The sequence below is a fragment of the Pituophis catenifer genome, unplaced genomic scaffold (genome assembly GCF_029215685.1).
Source record: "Pituophis catenifer annectens isolate HBS135680 unplaced genomic scaffold, rPitCat1.0.hap2 SCAF_3, whole genome shotgun sequence".
In the NCBI taxonomy this organism is placed as follows: Eukaryota; Metazoa; Chordata; class Lepidosauria; order Squamata; family Colubridae; genus Pituophis; species Pituophis catenifer.
In genome coordinates this window covers 124,515,434-124,534,435 of record NW_027256883.1, presented here as the reverse complement: position 1 = coordinate 124,534,435, position 19,002 = coordinate 124,515,434, and the positions used below count along the sequence as shown (strand labels likewise).

At 37.5% G+C, this 19,002-nt stretch overlaps 1 protein-coding gene across 1 annotated transcript in view; it reads left to right on the top strand.

Moving 5' to 3' along the window:
* The first annotated feature begins 925 nt into the window (after nt 1–925).
* KIF14 (kinesin family member 14) overlaps nt 926–19,002 on the top strand; it is a 40,246-nt gene continuing 22,169 nt past the window's right edge. Inside the window, exons 1-10 of the mRNA XM_070939323.1 lie at nt 926–1,956; nt 3,464–3,715; nt 5,244–5,334; nt 6,508–6,606; nt 6,960–7,012; nt 7,868–7,898; nt 8,818–8,925; nt 11,996–12,112; nt 15,295–15,413; nt 17,742–17,914. Coding sequence (XP_070795424.1) covers nt 926–1,956; nt 3,464–3,715; nt 5,244–5,334; nt 6,508–6,606; nt 6,960–7,012; nt 7,868–7,898; nt 8,818–8,925; nt 11,996–12,112; nt 15,295–15,413; nt 17,742–17,914 — 2,074 coding nt within the window. The remainder of the gene's footprint in view (nt 1,957–3,463; nt 3,716–5,243; nt 5,335–6,507; nt 6,607–6,959; nt 7,013–7,867; nt 7,899–8,817; nt 8,926–11,995; nt 12,113–15,294; nt 15,414–17,741; nt 17,915–19,002) is intronic.

The window sequence follows — 19,002 nt, the reverse complement described above, 5'->3', positions numbered from 1 at the left end:
TTTGTGGAGTATCCTTTCTCTGGAAGAAGAGAGATTCCTGTTTTTGATACATTTTGTAAGTGGGTTCCAAACAATCTTACTCCACTGTGAATTTGGACATTAGCTTAAAGTAGTTTAGTTTTATCCTTGACTTTTGAAAAAAAGATATTATAGGTAGTCCTTCACTTATACCGCCATTCATTTAGTAATTGAAGTTATAGCAATAATGAAAAAAGTGACTTTTAACCATAGCAATTTTCCCATGGCCATGTGATCAAAATTTGAGTGCTTGGGTAACTGGTGTCCTGGGGTCATGTGATTACCATTTGCAACTGTCCCAGCCATCTTCAGACAAGCAAAGTCAATGTGGGAAGTTGGATTGCTTAATGATCACATGATTCAATTAACAACCATAGCAAAGAAAAAAAGGTTGTAAAATTGAGTGTAACTCAGTTAACCACTTAACACCTGCTTTGCTTAGTAACAGAAATTCTGGGTTCAGTTATGTTCATAAATTGCAATATGTTAATTGCATATGCTTTATAATTTTCTTTGCTTTAGCTTTGTTGTACCCTACTTGAATATGTTAGGAATAAGGAAGATTATAAATATTGTAAAATAGATGATAAATATGATTTAGTCAGAAACAAATGCCACCAGTTAATAAGCCCTTTCTAGCAGTGCAGTCTTATTTGAAATTTAAGAGGTATTTATAAGCTTGAATTATTAGTTATTTGATTGCTACCACCTACAATCCTCACACTTTATTTTTGATTTTTTTTCACCTGAAAATAACAATGTTTTTTTCTTTTTTTACAGATGCCATCATGACATCTTTTGTTTACATTATAAAGAAAGTGAGATTAGATGCCAATTCTTTTTTTCAGGCAGACCTTATATGAGATAATTACAGTTCTACAGTTGGAGTTAGTAGTATTTAGTCTTAATGTCTATTGTTTCTATTCCTAAGAAAAGCCACGTTAGTGAGCTTGATGGATCTTCACAAAAACAACCCTCAGGAAATGTCTCTTCAACACCTGGATTTGGACAACAATTAAAACCGCATGTATTAGAATATGAGAGAACCAGTTCACTTTTACATCCTTTGAGTAAGACTAAAGAAATAAATAGAACCTATGTGGTTTCTGCCTGTAACAAATTGTCCAGTGCTTTACCTGCATATACATCAGAAATCAAGATGACCCTCCAAAGAGGAAGAGCAATGAGGAAAGGAGAATCCAATATAGATAAAATCCATGGCAGTGATAGTACACTAGTGGAAGAAAGATTAACCCTCCAGCCCCGAATTGTAACTAGATCAACTGAGAAATCTAGGACAAATAATATTTATGAACCTAAAACAGAAAATGCTGGATACTTGCCACTGAAAGGTAATAATGCTCCATTTTCATCCAAAGGTAATAACAGTGATATTTTACTTATTAAGGCTACTGGGAAGACAAATTATAGTAATGTTACTGGGAATGTCACACCCATAAAGCCCAGGACGCCTGCTGCTTCTAAAAATCAAAATGAGATTTCTCGATTGTTACTCTTAACCACAACTACTCCTAATGGTAAGATATCAGCATTAAAAACATCTGGAAAGTTCAGTAAATCAAATGGTATGGAAAACCGGCAGAATAATGTTACTAAAAATGAATATTTGGAAAGGCAGAAGACACCAAGGAAAAATACAGCAGAAGTATTTAAATCGACTGTTCAGTATGCCAAGACTCCTGCCACTTCTGCCTTAAAAAGTAGGATGGCTTGCTTTCAAGTCTCACAAAAGGAAAGCTGTGGTGGATTCACTCCAAGCAAAATGGGAAAGATCCAAGAAAATACCACATATGCTCAACCAGCTGCTTCAGTTAAAGAAGACAGCATGAAGCAGAACGTGCCCTTTAAAGACAATCCTTTGAAAATAGAAAATAGTAAAGTGACTGTGGCTGTGAGAGTACGGCCCTTTAGTTTCAGGTAAGTCTTTGCACAGATCGTTGTAGTTGTACCCAGGCATTATCTTCTTTCAAGATGATGATAATCATGGACACCCTTTAAGTGATATACAAGAGCTATCCAATTTTATTCTTGTCTCTTTCCCTAGTCCAGAGTTTCTCAAATTCAGCAACTTTTTAAGGTCTGTGGACTCCAACTCTCAGATTTTCCCATCCAGCATGTTGGCTAAAGAATTCTGGGAACTGAAATTATATAAATTAAAGTGTTTGGGATTGAGAAACATTGTTTTAGTCTACTAGCAAAATTAATCTCCAGCTTTTTGCAATGCTTTATAATGGCTTCCATATTTCTTTTTTTTAAGCCTGCGTAATTTTGGGTAGGTTGGAGACACATTTGCTCCCAAACCAACCAGCACCATAACTCCATTTCTAGCAGGTATTATTTTGAACCTCAGGAGTTTAGGTGCCTTCTCTAACAATATAGAACTAGTGATTTAAATCCAGTTCCAGCAGAATAATACACTGCAGATTTGGCAGCAGAAAAACCATGCTTTCTTTGCCTTCCCCTGCAGGTTTATTTTGTTCAATACTAAACCTACTGAAATGTCCTAGTGAATTCACATTTATTTTATATTGTATGATGCTAAATATTAAATATGCTTTCACTCAATATTTAAATGTATTCTTTTGTGTAGTGGACATATAGTTGCATTGCATCAAGTTCTACTTATTTTGGTTTTATTGCATATATTTGATCTTGATTCTATTTTATTTATTTGCTTGTTTGTGAGATTATATTTCACATTTCATTCAGGAGCTCAAGGTGACGTACATTATGTTTTTCCCTATATTTCCTTGCAACAACCCTATGAGCTGACGGAAACTGATTGCTCAAAGTTACCAAGTGATCCTCATTGACTGAAGCTGAATTAAAACATGGGACTTTCCAGTACAGAAAGTCCTCGGTTTACGACCACAATTGAGTTGTAGAATACTGCAACCATCGTAAATATGAGTCAGTTGCCAAGCATCTGAATTTTGATCACATGACCATGAGGATGCTGCAATGGTCATAAGTGTGAAAAATGGTCATAAGTCACTTTTTTCAATGCCGTTGTAATGTTGAACGGTCACTAAATGAATTGCAAGTCGAGGACTACCTGTACCAGGTGTAAGTACTACATCATGATGGTCCTGAAATAATTTCATCCAAGACCATTTCATATATGAATTATAAGGTTCTGATGGTGTAAAATCTTAAGATATCAGTACAATTTATTAGTCTGTTATTCTGGTTTAGATAAAGAAAAACACATAAAGAAAAATTATACTAATGTGAAAACTACTATAAAATGATATTCCTGATCATGATATTTCACAACTCATATTCCAAATGTGATCCCCTATACACTAGTTCCTAGAATATTAACTAGAAAAATGTAAATTGTTAGTTTTCATGACTATTATAGATCTAATATGTTGAGTGTTTACCTCATTGCAAATTACATTTTTTTTGTGTTTTTATTTAGAGACAGAAATGAAGAATCTGTCCAAGTGGTTTCAATGGAAGGGCAAGAGACTGTTGTTCATCATCCGTCTACAAAACAAATATACAGTTTCGCCTTTGACTTTTCATTCTGGTCTTTTGATAAGAGCCTTAACTATGCAAGCCAAGAAAAAATATACCAATCTTTGGCAATGCCTCTGCTAGAAACAGCCTTTGAAGGATACAATGCTTGCCTTTTTGCATATGGGCAGACTGGTTCTGGAAAATCTTATACGTAAGTTGAGTTGGAAGGGAAAATTTGAAAGGCAGATGAGGATCAGCAGCATTCAATATATGTTGCCTTTGACAGTGATCTTTAACTAATATTTTTTACTAAAATATGATTGCATCTGTTGAAATCAATGTAATCCATGAAACTAAGATAGAACCTCAGCTAGTCTTTGAGGGGCCATGAGTCTCTTGTTGTTTCTTTGCTACAACTGATTATTAACATGTTTAATCCTCTCTAGAATATAATTAAAATAGAAGGCAGCTACCCAGTGATAAAATTTCACACAAATCTTTCTGAGAATATGATAAAAATGCCCATAGTGTTGCAAATTAGGGGTAGAATAATACGGCAGCAGAGAGACTTTAAAGCAGGAGTTTAACCAGAAATTCCTTGAAAATGTTACGAATGTACTACTAAATGGCCTCAGGCCACCATCTTTTGGGTTGGATGCACAAATTGTGCTAGGCCTTAGATTCTTTTAAGTGTGGTTTGCTGGATAAATAAGAGTTAGCTGAATTCATGTAACACATTAAGTCAAAAAGGAGAAAACATATTTTGATTCAATTTACTGTTGAACCACTTTTTGTCTTGGACATCTGTTAGCAATATAGAAGTAGTAATCTTGCTCTCCTTAGAAGCCATATTGTAAAGATGATTGTAACAAGGTATGTAAGATCTTTTCAAAATGCCATACAAGTATTATTAACAGGAGTATTAATACAAGTTCATTGCATTAATAAGCGGTACAGTAAGTGGCAAGGGTGTGTAGGAGGTTTAATCACATGTTTAGAAGCTATAAATAATTGCTCTTTTATGTGATTCAGAATGAATGTTAAATTCCCAGCTGTAGTTAGAAAGTCGTAGCTGAGCTGAACATCCTCTGAAATCATTCTCCAAAACATGAGAATTCCACTCCCCCCCCCCCCCCGAACTATGAAGGAGAGAACAACCAGCCTTCAAGGTTGGTACTTTCCAATAATTGGCAGTCTGATGTTGGCTAAAGTAGAAATGAGGCATTGGATATACTGAGAAGTTGGGTGGACTTTCTGCATCCAAAGGCCTTCTGGCTTGGATCTGGGGAGTTTCCCCCCCTCCTTTTCTAAATAAATTTATAAGGACAAAAACCTATTCTCTTTTGTTTCTGTCTTGCCAGCAGTAGCCTAGTAGCACATTTGCTTGTTTTCAGGATACTCTAATTTTGGAGTATCCAAGAAGGAAAGCAAAATTTCTTTGCCTTATTATATATGTTATCAGATATATTTACTATTATATCATTTGAAGATAAAATCTGGAAGAAGTTCCTACCTTTGTTATTAGAAAGAGGGAGAGAGAGATCATTTATTAGTCTAATGAGGATGGCTTTTTTTTTTTTTAATGCTTGAAGATTTTTCAGTATTCTGATTCTATAGAACAATTCTGATTTCTTTAAGTTGTTTTTTTTTTAAAGCCTTGACCTCTTTTGTATGGAGAATGATTTGAAGAAATTCAAAGGTCTTCTGCTGAACTAAATATATTTAAATTGTCATTACAGCATGATGGGTTTTGATGATGATGAACAAGGAATAATACCGAGATTCTGTCAAAATCTTTTCTATCAAATAGCAGAAAAAGAAACAGAACAGGTACTGCAATGCTTACATCCTCATCAGTTTAGAATTGAAGTATTTTTTTTAGCCTGTAATAATTAAGTGTGCATTTCATCATTAGTTTCTGGAATTCAGATGCAATTAAAATAAAATTTCTTCATAATAGTGCTTCAGCTGTGATGAGTCTTCCTTAGCTGAGGTAGATAGAAGCTAACATTTATAAAAGTGCATATAAAGAACAATGGGATGCGGGTAAACTTTATGCCATCTAAAGTCTTTTATGAAAAGTAAAACTTAACTTCAGATGCATGCTAGGATTTTTAAGTTTTTAGTTTGTAGATTTGATACATGTTATTAAAAGTATTATTTATTTATTTATTAGTCACATTTTTATGCGACTAGTATGTAGTCAAATAGCATCAGAAACCAATTCTATTCCTTCAGGTGAAAGTTTTTACATACTGCGTTTTTATTTCATCCAAGACGCATATATTAAAACAGTTTCGCAAGCATTATAAAGTTGGATCACCAACCTCACAGTTTGGCTAGTATTACAGAAGAATGTGTCTTTTGTAAAAAGTGAACAAAACATGATTACAGCTGTATCATTGTAAGCCAGGGGTGTCAAACTCAAGGCCCGTGGGCCGGATCCAGCCCAAGGGGTGCTTAGATCTGGCCCGTGGGGCTGCCCTGGAAACAGTGAAGGACCGGCCTGTGGTGCCTCTGCCAGCGAAAATGGGGCTCGGGAGGGCCTCCTACAGCCCTCTGCCAGCAAAAACATCCACCCTCCGCCCCCTGCCCCCCAACCTTGATGCGGCCTCAATGAAATCGAGTTTGACACCCCTGTTTTAAACCATTATTGACTGGGGTAGAGAGAAACTTCTGAGATAATGATCCTTGATTATTGTTTATCCTAGAAATTGTTAGGGTCTACATTTATACATTTAGCCATTCATCCTAATTAAGATATTAGCATCTTATTTTGGAAAAGGGTTTCCGGCTGTGAGATTGGTGTCTTAAGCAACTGTAAGCTCTTCTGTCCTCCAATGGAACAATAAGGGACAAATGTTTGGTTTCATCCTCTCTGTGGAGATTCTCTGAGTCATAAAAATTCCTTGGATCACACTTTTGCAGCTTCCACTATCATATAGCCAGCTTTATTTTCCCAAAGTTCTTGACCAGCAATCAAACTTTTCTTCTTACTGTTAGACTACTTATCATCTTGAAATCAGCTACTTTGAAGTCTATAATGAAAAAATTCATGATTTGCTTATCTTCAGAGCTGAAAATGGAGAGAAGAAACAACCTGTAAGTTAAAATGTTAATTTTAAGTAATCAGTCGTGGGTTATTTTATTTTTCTATCTGTTATTTTGTTCTATTATTCTGTTTTAACTTTTACTTTTAAAGCTAAATTTGCATGCTGTTTTGCCTGAGGCAATTCTTATAGTGAAGTATATTAATATTTTTTGTAGTTTATAAATAAAATGTAAAGTGAAACAACTTTTCACATTTTTATTGTGTTTCACTGAGATCTTAATGTTGTACGCTGCCTGTATGTGAATTGGGTGGCCACATAAAATTGTTCGGTAAATAACTAAAAATAATTAATTCTTTTAAAACATTCACATTTCTAATCAGCATTTTTTTTTTTAATTAAAAGCTTCGTGTAAGAGAACATCCAGTCTTTGGGCCATATGTGGAAGACCTGACAGCGTAAGGGATTATCCAATGATGCCTTTTCTCTGATAGAATGGTATCTGCCAGGAGAAATTATTTCTTCCTGTTTTCTCCAAATCTGCTCTTGAACTGGTTTGGGGAATATGCACAGTTATAAGGAGGGGACTTAGAATTGATAGGAAGCTTGATTGTGCAAAGAAGAAGTATCTTTAGATATTCTTGGATTAGCCCATACATTTTACTTTCTGAATTTTTCTGTGAGTGCCTGGGTGCTGAACTGCAGTTTTATTTGATGATACAAAATATAACAAGAAGTTTACCCTTATTTCTTAGCTGTTGTAAATAATGAAATTCAGTCCTCAACTAATCAAATTTCCTGTGGATATTCTCTCTCTCATTAACTTCCTTCTGTTCTCCAGACTTCATTTTATTTTACCCACTGACCTTTGGGGTCCTGTTTCCAAATTGATATCTACTATTTAGACTTCCAATAGAACAGCCATCCATCTTGATTCTCCTTAACTTGGCCCCTTGATCAGTTTTCCAGACCTCAATCTACCCATTGGGGATTCTCCTCAGTCAATTATAAGCTCTTGTGTAGTCCAACATTTTGCTTTGTTATTCTACTTAGAAGATAGATTGCAAATATTTATTTTGTAATCCCATTTAATTGGTTCTTGTAGCCCAACTAGCAAATAAAAAATAAATTTCTCTGTAAACTTTTGTAAGCTATGAGCAAGTATGCCAGAATGTGTTTATTGTTCTGTATCTATATCTGTATACTAATACTACATTATACTATTAGAACTAAGAAATATAATTTAAGCAGATTGCTTCATATGTGTCAACATTCATTTTTCTGATTAGATAAAATTATCCCCTTTTTTTTAGGAATGCTGTTAGTTCTTACTCTGATATCCAGGTAAAATTTTGTTACTTAAATATAAATTATGAATCTTTCAATAGAATGTATGAAGATATAACCATTAACTAGTAAAGAAAAGATTATAGAATAACGGAGAGAGAATATGTTACATTATACTGACTTTTGTGTGGTATTAAAATATTTGAACTCATAATAAGTACTGGCATCTTAGCAGAAAGTTCCTTGCATTATCAGTATTTTTTAATTCATTTTCTTTACAAACTCAGCAAGAATTTGAGAAAGACTGTTTTTTATTTGCATACCGTATAATTTCAAGAGGAAACTCTCTTTAAAGAAGACATAACAGATGACAAACATAAAATACAAATTTTAGGGCTGCAGTTCAAAAACTATTTGGGCAAGCAACTCTGCTTGTTTCTCCTGTATATATAAAATAGCATATGGAAGCCTTTTTAAAAAAATCAATGCAACTATTTGCTTCCCTATTTACCCTCCAAGATGAGACCGTCCATTCTTTACCAAAAAGAATCTAGTAATTTGTTATTATTGTTATACTACTGATATGTAAATTTGGACCTGGGGAAGAGTGAGTAACTAGAAGATTGAGGAAAGCTTCACTTTAATGTGTAGACCAATTGAAGGCTTGGGAAGACAGCAGAACTCAACTGAAGTGGGAAAGGCAATGAGAGATAGGCTTCACCTATTTCTCTAAGGGGCCAACAAGATGCTATTGCATTTATGCCAGATAGAGATGATTTAGGTACCTGTTTTTCCAAATGAATGTTTTTAAAATTTGAACGTGTTATTAAATTAAAAGATAGTAATCTATGATAGCTAAATTCTATATGTATGTTATATCTGTTTTATTCACATTAGCTGTTCTCATGCTTATTTTGAAGTAATAATGGGATACAAAGTGCTTTTAAAACATTTGCACCTCCTCTCTTTTCATCAGAATTGGCTCCAGCTAGGAAATAAGCATAGAGCTACTGCTGCCACTGGCATGAATGACAAGAGTTCTCGATCTCACTCTGTTTTCACATTAGTGATGACACAAACCAAGGTATTCTGAGCACTGTCTTAAAAGGTTGCGTATATGTTGTGTACATGTGCTGGTGGTGGCTTTATCATAAGATTTTTCAAACATTCAAAATGTTAATGAACTAACTTCCTTTTCTGAAGGAGATTTGCTTTTTAACATGGATATAGTATTATAACTGAAAATGCAAAGAATCTGCAAGCTCTAATAATACAAGTCACGGAGTACAGTGCAAATAAATAAAATTAAATATAAAGAACATCAGTGACAGGTATAACAACCAACCTTAAAATTGACAATGGAGATATCAAAGTAGTGGACAGCTTCTTCCTTTTGGGATCAATCATCAACAGTAAAGGAACAAGCAGTCATGAAATATTTACAGATTAATACTTGGGGTACCGCCTTGAAGGCCTTGAAATAGATAGTATGACATGCCTGTAACTATAAAGATCAGAATAGTGCAAGGCATGATATTCCGTATGGTCCTCTGGGGAGGCAAAAGTGGACTTCAGAGAATCGGGATGTGAAAAATACTGATTCTTTTGGTGTTGGAGAAGATTCCTGAGAATACTGTGGGCATTCAAAGAAACTAACTAAAATGCAATAAAACCTTTCAGAATGTAGTAAAACTTTATTGCTCTAATAATAATAACCAGTACCATCACAATAATAATCAAAATAATGATAGCAGAATACCATCGGCATTGACAAGTTCACCATCAGTCAATTGCAAAAGGTAGTTTTACTTCAAACTGCTTACATCCTCTGATGATATCTGTAACCCCATCAAACATCCACATCTGCCGATGCCTATGCCAGGTCTTTTGGAAGGATTCAATAGGTAGACAAAAATGCCAAGTATAGTCTGAACAACTGGCTGACAGTGACAAGTCATGATAGCAGGCATCCAAATACAGATAACTATTGTAACTCCCCCAAGGGTCTCTGGAAAACCTTCATTTTAAAAAGTTGTTCAAAGACCATCAGCAAGGGGCCATTCTAATTGCTAACAGCCTCTCATGAAAAAGCAGCATCTTCTGGCGTCAGCATCTCTCATTTCATGAAATAATGATGAGGTTGAAGGTACCTGGAGCAACTTTTACTCATGGTAGGTTGGTTCCTTCAAATTTCTCTCCTTTCTGCTTACTTGTCCCCATCATACTTCACTCAGATGGATTCCTTAATATAAAGAGTGAATTTTCTAGGTGTGTAGGCAGGTGCAGTAAATAAATCATGGGAAACCTAATGAAGTTAGAATTTTATTTGGACTTCTCTGGATCTGCTTGAGTACCAGAACTGTTTGCAGGGGAGCAGCCAAGAGGTCCAAAATCATAATTATAACCATGAATAAAAGCTTTGCCACTCTGTATTCCCTCCAGGAATACAGATAGTTCTCAATTTACAATCACAATTGAGCCTGGAATTATGAATATAAATCATGTCATTTGTTAAGTGGGTCATTACATAACTGACCTTGTTTGATGACATTTTTTGCAGTGGTCATCCAGTGAATCTTCATAGTCACTAAATGAATCCACTATCATTAAGAAATGAGATGGTGGTTAAGCAAATCCATTGTCTGCCATGGGCATTTATTTGGCCAGAAACACTTGTTTCTGGCAAAAAACATTGTAAATCATGATCACATGACTATGGGACATTGCAAATGGCTGTATATGCAGGCTGGTTGCTGAGTGCCCAAATTGTGATCATGTGACTGGGGGGGGGCAGCCATTGGAACTTTGAATCTTGATCAAAAGTATCTATTTTAACAGGGTTCTCCAAAATTTCAAACAACAATTTATTGTTACAATCTGAGACCAGACCAGAGAACAAATAAAAGAACTCAGTGTATATACACTTACAAATTCTAGTATAAAATAATAAATAACAACTAAAATCTATAATAAAATCCAGTCTGTCAATTATACATGGTCTCACTATATGATAGTTGCCATCCCTAAACTGTGTGGCCCATTGTAGGTTCAACGCTAAAAGGGAAATGACTAAGCAGTGCAAAGGGTTTTGTTATACAGTATCGCTATGGTGGAGAAGACATGTGTTTGTGACGAATCCCCAGTGCTGCTGTGCAGAATCTAGCCACCTGTGCTGTAGTTATGGACTGTTCATCCTTAAGCAGCCACTGAAGATAGGTAGTGTTGGAACGGCCAGGATACCTAGCAGTTATTGGCAGAATATGTTTTTTCCTAATCTCCATATAAAAGGAACATCTAAGGATCATGTGACCCACAGTCTCCACCTCTCCTGAGCCGCAGGGACAGAGTCTTTCCGTGAATGGTATCCTTTTATACTTGCCATACAGGACAGCCGATGGAAGTGCATGGCACCGTGTGAGTGCAAATGCTTTCTGGTTTTGCTGAAGTTTTGCTGACTTCAACTGACTAAGATAGCTGGCAGGAGCAACAACACATCTAATGGCTTCTGGAGCCAGAAACAGCGGAGCTTTCCCTATGTCCGCCTGCCTCTCGATGTCCTTCACTCTTGATCAAAAGTACCTATTTTAACAGGGTTGTCCAAAATTTCAAACAGTCACTAAGCGACTAGTCATAAATTTTGTGAAAGCGCTCCCCATCATTGTCATGGACAGGAAATGATTTTGAGGGATGACAAAAATGGGCATGAAATATCCCTTCTCTAAGGAGCAGGACTCTCAAACCTTTCCTGATCAAAATTCTTTTGGCTACAAAGAAAGCTTGCCCTTTTGATGGATTATGGCAGAAAATGAAAACTGCTTCCTCTTGAATTTTCAGAATCCTCATTTGTCTTGAGTGTTGCCCTCTTTAACCTACAGCTGTCTTGGTAAGCATTCCTATTTAGTAGGTATCTACCAACAAAACCGATCTCTGATTTTAGCAGCAGATTTTTCTTTCTATACTTTCATTTTTAATGTGCTGGCAGCATTTATTGACTATGCGTGTTATTGCTATTAAAATTTTAAGTTGGAGAGCCACACTGTACGAAGGAGGAGATCCTTCTTTTGTATTTGTTATAAATATGTAAACTGATTTATTGCTAAGGGGAAATTTATAGTGTGTTTAATCATAATGATTTATTTATTTATTTGTTTTAGGCAGAGATTGTGGAAAAGAAAGAATACGAACACAGAATCATTAGTCGTGTCAATCTAGTAGACTTAGCAGGGAGTGAACGCTGCTCTACAGGTCAAACCAGTGGAGAAAGAATGAAGGTAAGATGCATACATAGTCAGTTTTCTAATGAAAGTTCTTGCCTTGTTTGTCTCATTCTCCATACCAAACAGATATGCTGCCGCAGATTTTAAATGTTAATGGATTTAATTGCAAAACAAATATGATCATTTATAAGAGTTTTTGATCACCTACAGCAGAGATGTCAAACTTGATTTCGTTGAGGGCCCCATCAGGGTTGTGTTTGATCTTGGGGTGTGTGTGTGTGTGGCCAAGGTGGGTGTGACGTCACTTGTATCGGGGGCGCCTGTGGTGGCCTGAGCGTTCTGCCAGCATAAATGGGCTCCTGAGCTCTGTTTCCAGCTGCAACAGCCTCCTACAACCCTCTGCCAGAGAAAACACATGGCCCTCCTGAGCTCCATTTTTGCGGGCAGAGGCACCATGGGCCAGTCCCTCGCTATTTCCAGGGCGACCCTGCGGGCCAGATCTAAGCACCCCGCAAGCTGGATCCGCCCCGCGGGCCTTGAGTTTGACACCCCTGACATACAGTAATTATTGACAGCTCCATACAACTTACAAGAATAAAACAAGCAGAAATCAGTCAGTTTATTGCAGTCTTAGACCAGTACAAGAAGTTCATGAGTGATCTGTGAGCAGTTATAAATCTCTCTTAAAAAACAATAAATAAAGTGAGTCAAAATTAAAATGCATCTATAAAAGTTGACTAGAACCCGTCAGTCAGTTCCAAAAGGAGCAATCTATGTCTAGCTATAAATGAGTCAGTAACATGAACAAAATAAATGTCAACAATAAATTGTTAGTCTAAAACAATAGCATCAATTCCTCAAATTGTCTATGTTCGCAGTATGAACCAAGAATACCAAGTCTATTAACAACAAAACACATTTATTAATCAGCATCAATATACAAGTAGTCTTCAACATATGACTGGTTGCTCAGCGAACATTTGAAGTTATGAATGATCTCCCTAGGACAGGAGTCTGCAACCTTAAACACTCAAAGAGCCATTTGGACTCGTTTCCCATAGAAAACAAAACACCAGGAGCCACCAAACCTGAGTGGGCGTGGCCAACTCAATGTCACTCACTTCCACCAGTCACATGACACCCCCCCCAGCCACGCCTACCCAGCCAGTCATTAGGGCAGAGAACTGGTTATTAAAAAACACTGGGAACAACATAACCCTTTTGACATCTCTCTCTCTCTCCCTCCCCACTCTTTCTCTGTATCTCTCTATGTCTCTCTCTCTCTCCCCCCTTCTCTCTGTATCTCTTTGTCTCTGCCCTGGCTACTTCTCCATCACCCGCTGTCGCCCTTACCTTCTCAGGCCAGGCGAGTAGTGACTGGGAGGGGAAGGCGAGGGGCGGGGCCAGCCAGTGGTGGGATCACCTGACAGGGAGCCACAGCAGAGGGCCCAAAGAGCTGCATGCGGCTCCGGAGCCGCAGGTTGCTGACACCTGCCCTAGGAGTACTTATGACCAGATTCTGAAGTTCTGACAACTGCCCCCATGTGGTCACATGACCGAATTTTGGGTGCTTGGCAACTTACCCACATGGTCGTTTGCAGCACCCATACTCACGTAACCATGTTTTACAATGTTTTTGCAAAAAAACAGCATTTACTTCCGATTTTTATCAAATCTGGCTCATAACAAAAAATATGTTCGCTTAATAATTGCCACAAAAAAGGTCAGAAAATGTTACCCAGTCACATGGGTGACCCACTTTATGACCATCATAACTTGTGATGGCAATGGGTGGGCTCCATTATAGTCCTAAATTGAGGACTACCTGCATATATTAGTGTAAGAAAAAAAAACAATTGAAAATCAGCCAATTCCTGCAAGACCACATCTGTTGTTACTCTATCAGCCATGTTAGATATATACACCTTAGATTTATATACCACCGCATAGTGCTTTACAGCACTCTCTGGGCAGTTTACAATGTCAGCATATTTCCTCAACAATCTGGGTCCTCATTTTACCAACCTCAGATGGACGGAAGGCTGATTCAACCTTGAGCCGGTCAGGATCGAACTTCAGGCTGTAGGCAGAGTTTGCTTGCAATACTGCATTTAACCACTGCCACCAGAGCTCATCAACGTATCTTGATATCATTGTATTTATATTCCCCTCTGAATATGATTTGATTTGTCTGAATGTGTCTAGATGTAGTGCCCTTGATTTTTGAGGGTATCAGTTGCAAATTGAGAGTAGAAAACAGTTGTATTATATCCAGTGGTGGGATTCAACTGGTTTGCACCACTTCAGCCGAACCAGTTGTTAAATTGCTGGCTGGCCCTGCCCCTCCACGGCCCTTCCAGAAGTCCCCACGTGCCCTGTTTTGGCTCCCAAGTAAGTGCAGGTAGGCCTACTAGGCCCAAAACGGGGTGTGGGGTGGTGCGGTGCAGCCTACCTGCTGCCCATTTTTGCACCCAGGAGGATGCAGGGAAGCCTACTAGACCCAAAATGGGGTACGGGGGGGCAGCCCCCCCCAGGACCTATTTTTGCTCTCAGGGGGAGTTCAGGAAGCTGAATGTTGCCTGTCACACTCCCTGTCCACGCCCGCCATGGCTACGCCCACCCAGACGGTCATTAGGGCAGCAAACCGGTTGTTAAATTATTTGAATCCCAACACTGATTATATCGTAACTATTTGTCCATGGTATTCAGTGCCATGTGATGGGGTTGCAATTTGTAAAGCTCCCAACTGGCATTTGCAATGCTGATTGGGAATCCTGGGTATTCTAGTCCCACCAAAGCTGCTGGGCACCAGACTGGAGAAGGTGTTCTATTGCAGGGATGTCAAACTTGATTTCATTGAGAGCTGCATCAGGGTTGTGTTTGACCTTGGGGGACATGGTCATGGCGTGGCTGGGGTGGGAGTGGCCAGCTCAATGTCCAGCAGCTCTTAAGCAGCCCTCCTGGGCTCCATTTCGGCTGCGATGGCCTCCTGCAGCCCTCTGCTAGTGAAAACGGAGCGCTCCACTCTCTTGAGCTCCATTTTCACTGGCAGAGGCACCCTGGGGTGGTCCTTTGCTGTTTCCAGGGCAGCCCTGCAGGTCAGATCTAAACAACCTTCAGGCCATATGCGACTCGTGGGCCTTAAGTTTGACACTCCTGTTCTATAGTATTACAGTGCTGAAAATCTATTTCCATGGGAAATCAAAAATGTAAATGTTTCTTTTTAATCAATACAGGAAGGAGCAAGCATAAACAAATCTTTGTTAACTCTGGGGAAAGTTATTTCTGCACTATCTGAGCAAAATCAAAGCAGGAAGAAGTTATTTGTTCCATACCGTGACTCTGTTCTTACATGGTACGTACCTATTTTTAAGAACTGTAAGAAAAATTTTGGTTTTTGTTTGGCATTTGTCCTGAACTGTTTTGCTCAGTTATTACAAGAATAGGCAGTTATGACAGTAAATATTAGAACTACAGGTACCGTGTTTTCCCGAAAATAAGACCCTGTCTTATATTTTTTTGAACCCTGAAATAAGCGCTTGGTCTTATTGCCATGTGCTCAAAAGCCCGATTGGGCTTATTATCAGGGGGAATCAGGGTAGTTCTTAACTTACAACAGTTCATTTAGTGACCATTTGAAGTTTCTGAAAAAAGTGACCATTTATATTATTACCGTTTTTCACACTTATGACAGTTGCAGCATCCCCATGGTCACATGATCAAAATGTAGATGTTTGGCAACTGATTCATCTTTATGACGGTTGAGGTGTCGCAGGATCACATACTCACTTTTTGCAAACTTCTGACAAAGTCAATGGGGGAGCCAGATTCAGTTAACAATTGTGACAAGAAAGGTTGTAAAATGGGGCAAAATTCACTTAAGAAGTGTCTTGCTTAGCAACAGAAATTGTGGGGTCAATTGTGGTCGTAAATCAAGGACTACCTGAATATCTTTTCTAAGTCTCTGATTGCATTCTATTCATTTTAGCAAAATAGCTCTTCAATCTTTCTGATGGTGTATTTAAATTCTTTCATCTTTCCAGAAAGCAAAAAATATGATGCTACCAAGCTCATCATATTTTGAGGCCTATATTTTGTCAAAAGAGTGGAGTTTGGGTGCTTAATAACAATCTTATGCCTAACTACTTATCCTGAAGTTATAATCCTTTTCTTACTTACTTGGGACTTACGTGTCAGACAACACATGTAGGATTTCATTGTCCCTTTTAATATTTTAATAATGTTTCTCAATTTAAGGATTTAGTCTGAGGCAATAAATCGATGGTGTAAGAGAGAATAAGATCAGACAAAAAAATCTTGCTTCAACAAGTTGTTTCAAAGGCTTTCATATCTCATGCAAATTGTACAACCTTAAATGAACCTAGTGTTCATTTAACATCTGAGATGAGTTTAAAACTCAAAAATAAAATGGATCAGTTAAAGACTGAAGCTAATATATATTTATAAGGATTTCTATATTAACATAATTTTCTAAGTTTTTCAGAAAGGATTGGAATACATAAAAGTACAGTTGGCATCTCATATGTATTTTATTTAATCTGCATTATGTATACACCTGGATAAAAATGAATAATACCTTAATATTTGGTAGATGGAAGGCAATGCTTCAAGTCCTTCAGTACCAGAAGCTCATTTCAATAGCTTCTTCAGTAGCTTCAAAACCAAACTAGATACTGCTTTTTAACTAGTGTCCCAGCCATCCTATTATTGAAAGCCTGTGATATGTTGAGTGTACTTTGATCAGCTCATGTGATGCTGTTTGTCAAATAAATCTACAATTTATTTGTAATCCTAATATGGCATCACAAACCTAATGAAACGTCTCTAACTATTTCCATTGCTTTTCCTTTACTGGTTCTTACAGTGCTAAAAGGAGAAATATACCAGAGAAATAAATAGAGGTAGTCTTCAACTTGCAATCAGTTGCTTAGTGCTTTGAAGTTATGACAGACCTCTGTGGGGGTTCTTATGGCCCAGTTCTGAAATTCGGACAGCTGCCCTCCCTACACACATGTGATTGCATGTTGATTGCATTTATGGCCATTTATTTCCAGTTAATGGCAAAAACGTTCGACAGTGAATCATTGGTTCACTTGACAACTGCCACATTCACTAAACGAGTAGTGCCAGAGGCTCATTGGTCATGTGGTTGACCTGTTTTACAACTATCATGACTTACTATCATGATAAGGGGGGGGGTCGAAAGCCCTACTAAGCAGGTATATACAAAAGTATGAAGGCTATTGCTTAAACGCATTGTAAGCTGCCCTGAGTCTCCGGAAAAGGGTGGCATATAAATCGAACCAATAAATAAATAAATAAATAAATATTATCATAATGGGTATTATGTTCAGGCTGAGGACTATCTGTAATGTTAAAAAGGCTTCTGGACACCTGTCCCTTTTGAAGTTTAAGTGGAGGAAAGGGTGCCCGAGAAAGATTCTGCAGTTCTCCTGATCCTAGCCAATTATCAAACTTTGAAGATCAAAGAAAGGCAGATGATATTGATTTGATTGGTGGAATGGTGCAAAGATTTGATCCCATGAGTGAAGAAATCTGTTGGCTTTGCCTTAATTGGATTGGATTTTAACTATTGTTATTGTCCCCCTTTAAAACTGCAGACAATACATACATTTGTGACTTTATTCTCTTTCAAACAAAGGCTGCTAAAGGAAAGTCTAGGTGGAAATTCAAAAACTTCCATGATTGCCACCATCAGCCCTGCTGCCAGCAATGTAGAAGAAACACTCAGTACTCTTCGATATGCTAAGCAAGCTTGCTTCATAATCAACACTGCCAAAGTGAATGAAGATATGAATATGAAATTAATTCAGGGTAAGAATGATAATTCTGCTTATTGTCTAAATCATTCGCTTTTTTTCCTGTGCCAAGATGTATGTGAATTTACTAGAGAATGTGTACTTTGCAGGAGCAATTTGAAATTGGTTTCACCGATTCATTAACCAAAGCTTAGTTAACTAGTTAGTTGAACAAAAGTTAAAACTCGCTAAGTTGCAAACTAGGTCTTGCTTGATGGCAAGACTACTTGAATGCATTGATAGTTCCTAAATTTAAGATTATAGTTTCCTCTTTAGAACCCAACCAAGTTTTATGTTTTAAAGTCTTAATCTGAATTATATCTGAATTTTATATTTTCTTAAAATGTCAGTTTTGCTTGATTGAATGTGTTGCATTTATATCCTAGGTTTCCTTGTGAAGCTCAAATTGGTATACACGGGGACCTCCCTCTATTTTATCTCCATAAAAATAATCATTTTAAATAAACTGGGTTGAGAGAACGTGATGGTCCAAAATCACCCAATTAATGATCAAATTGGACTGAACCCTTACCTCCCTTGTACTGTCTAGTCTCCTACACTGGCTATTCTAAACTAAATTAACGGATTTATTTTAGAAAATCACACTTAAGACTAACCACAGTTTGAGTTCAACATAATTTTGGGCTGCACATTGTTCAAGATAGAAACAGAGGATTCTAGGTTCCTCATATATTGTCTCATATCTGGAATGTGAAGACCGAACACTTTATGCTGCATCTGAAGAAGGCTGGTAGGTGTCATGCTTTCAGGATAGAGACACAGTGAATGTGCAAGTAGTCCTCGAATTACAACCACAATTGAGCCCAAAATTTCTGTTGCTAAGTGAGACGGTTGTTAAGTGAGCTTTGCTCCATTTCACAACTTTGCTTGCCACAGTTAAGTGAATCACTGCTGTTGTTGAATTAGTAACCCGGTTGTTAAGTGAATCTGGCTTCCCCATTGACTTTGCTTGTCAGAAGGCCACAAAAGCTGATCACATGACCCTGGGACTACTGCAAACAAATATGAACCTATAAATATGCCAAGCACTTGAATTTTATCACGTGACTGTGGGGATGCCATAAGTGTGAAAAATGGTTGTAA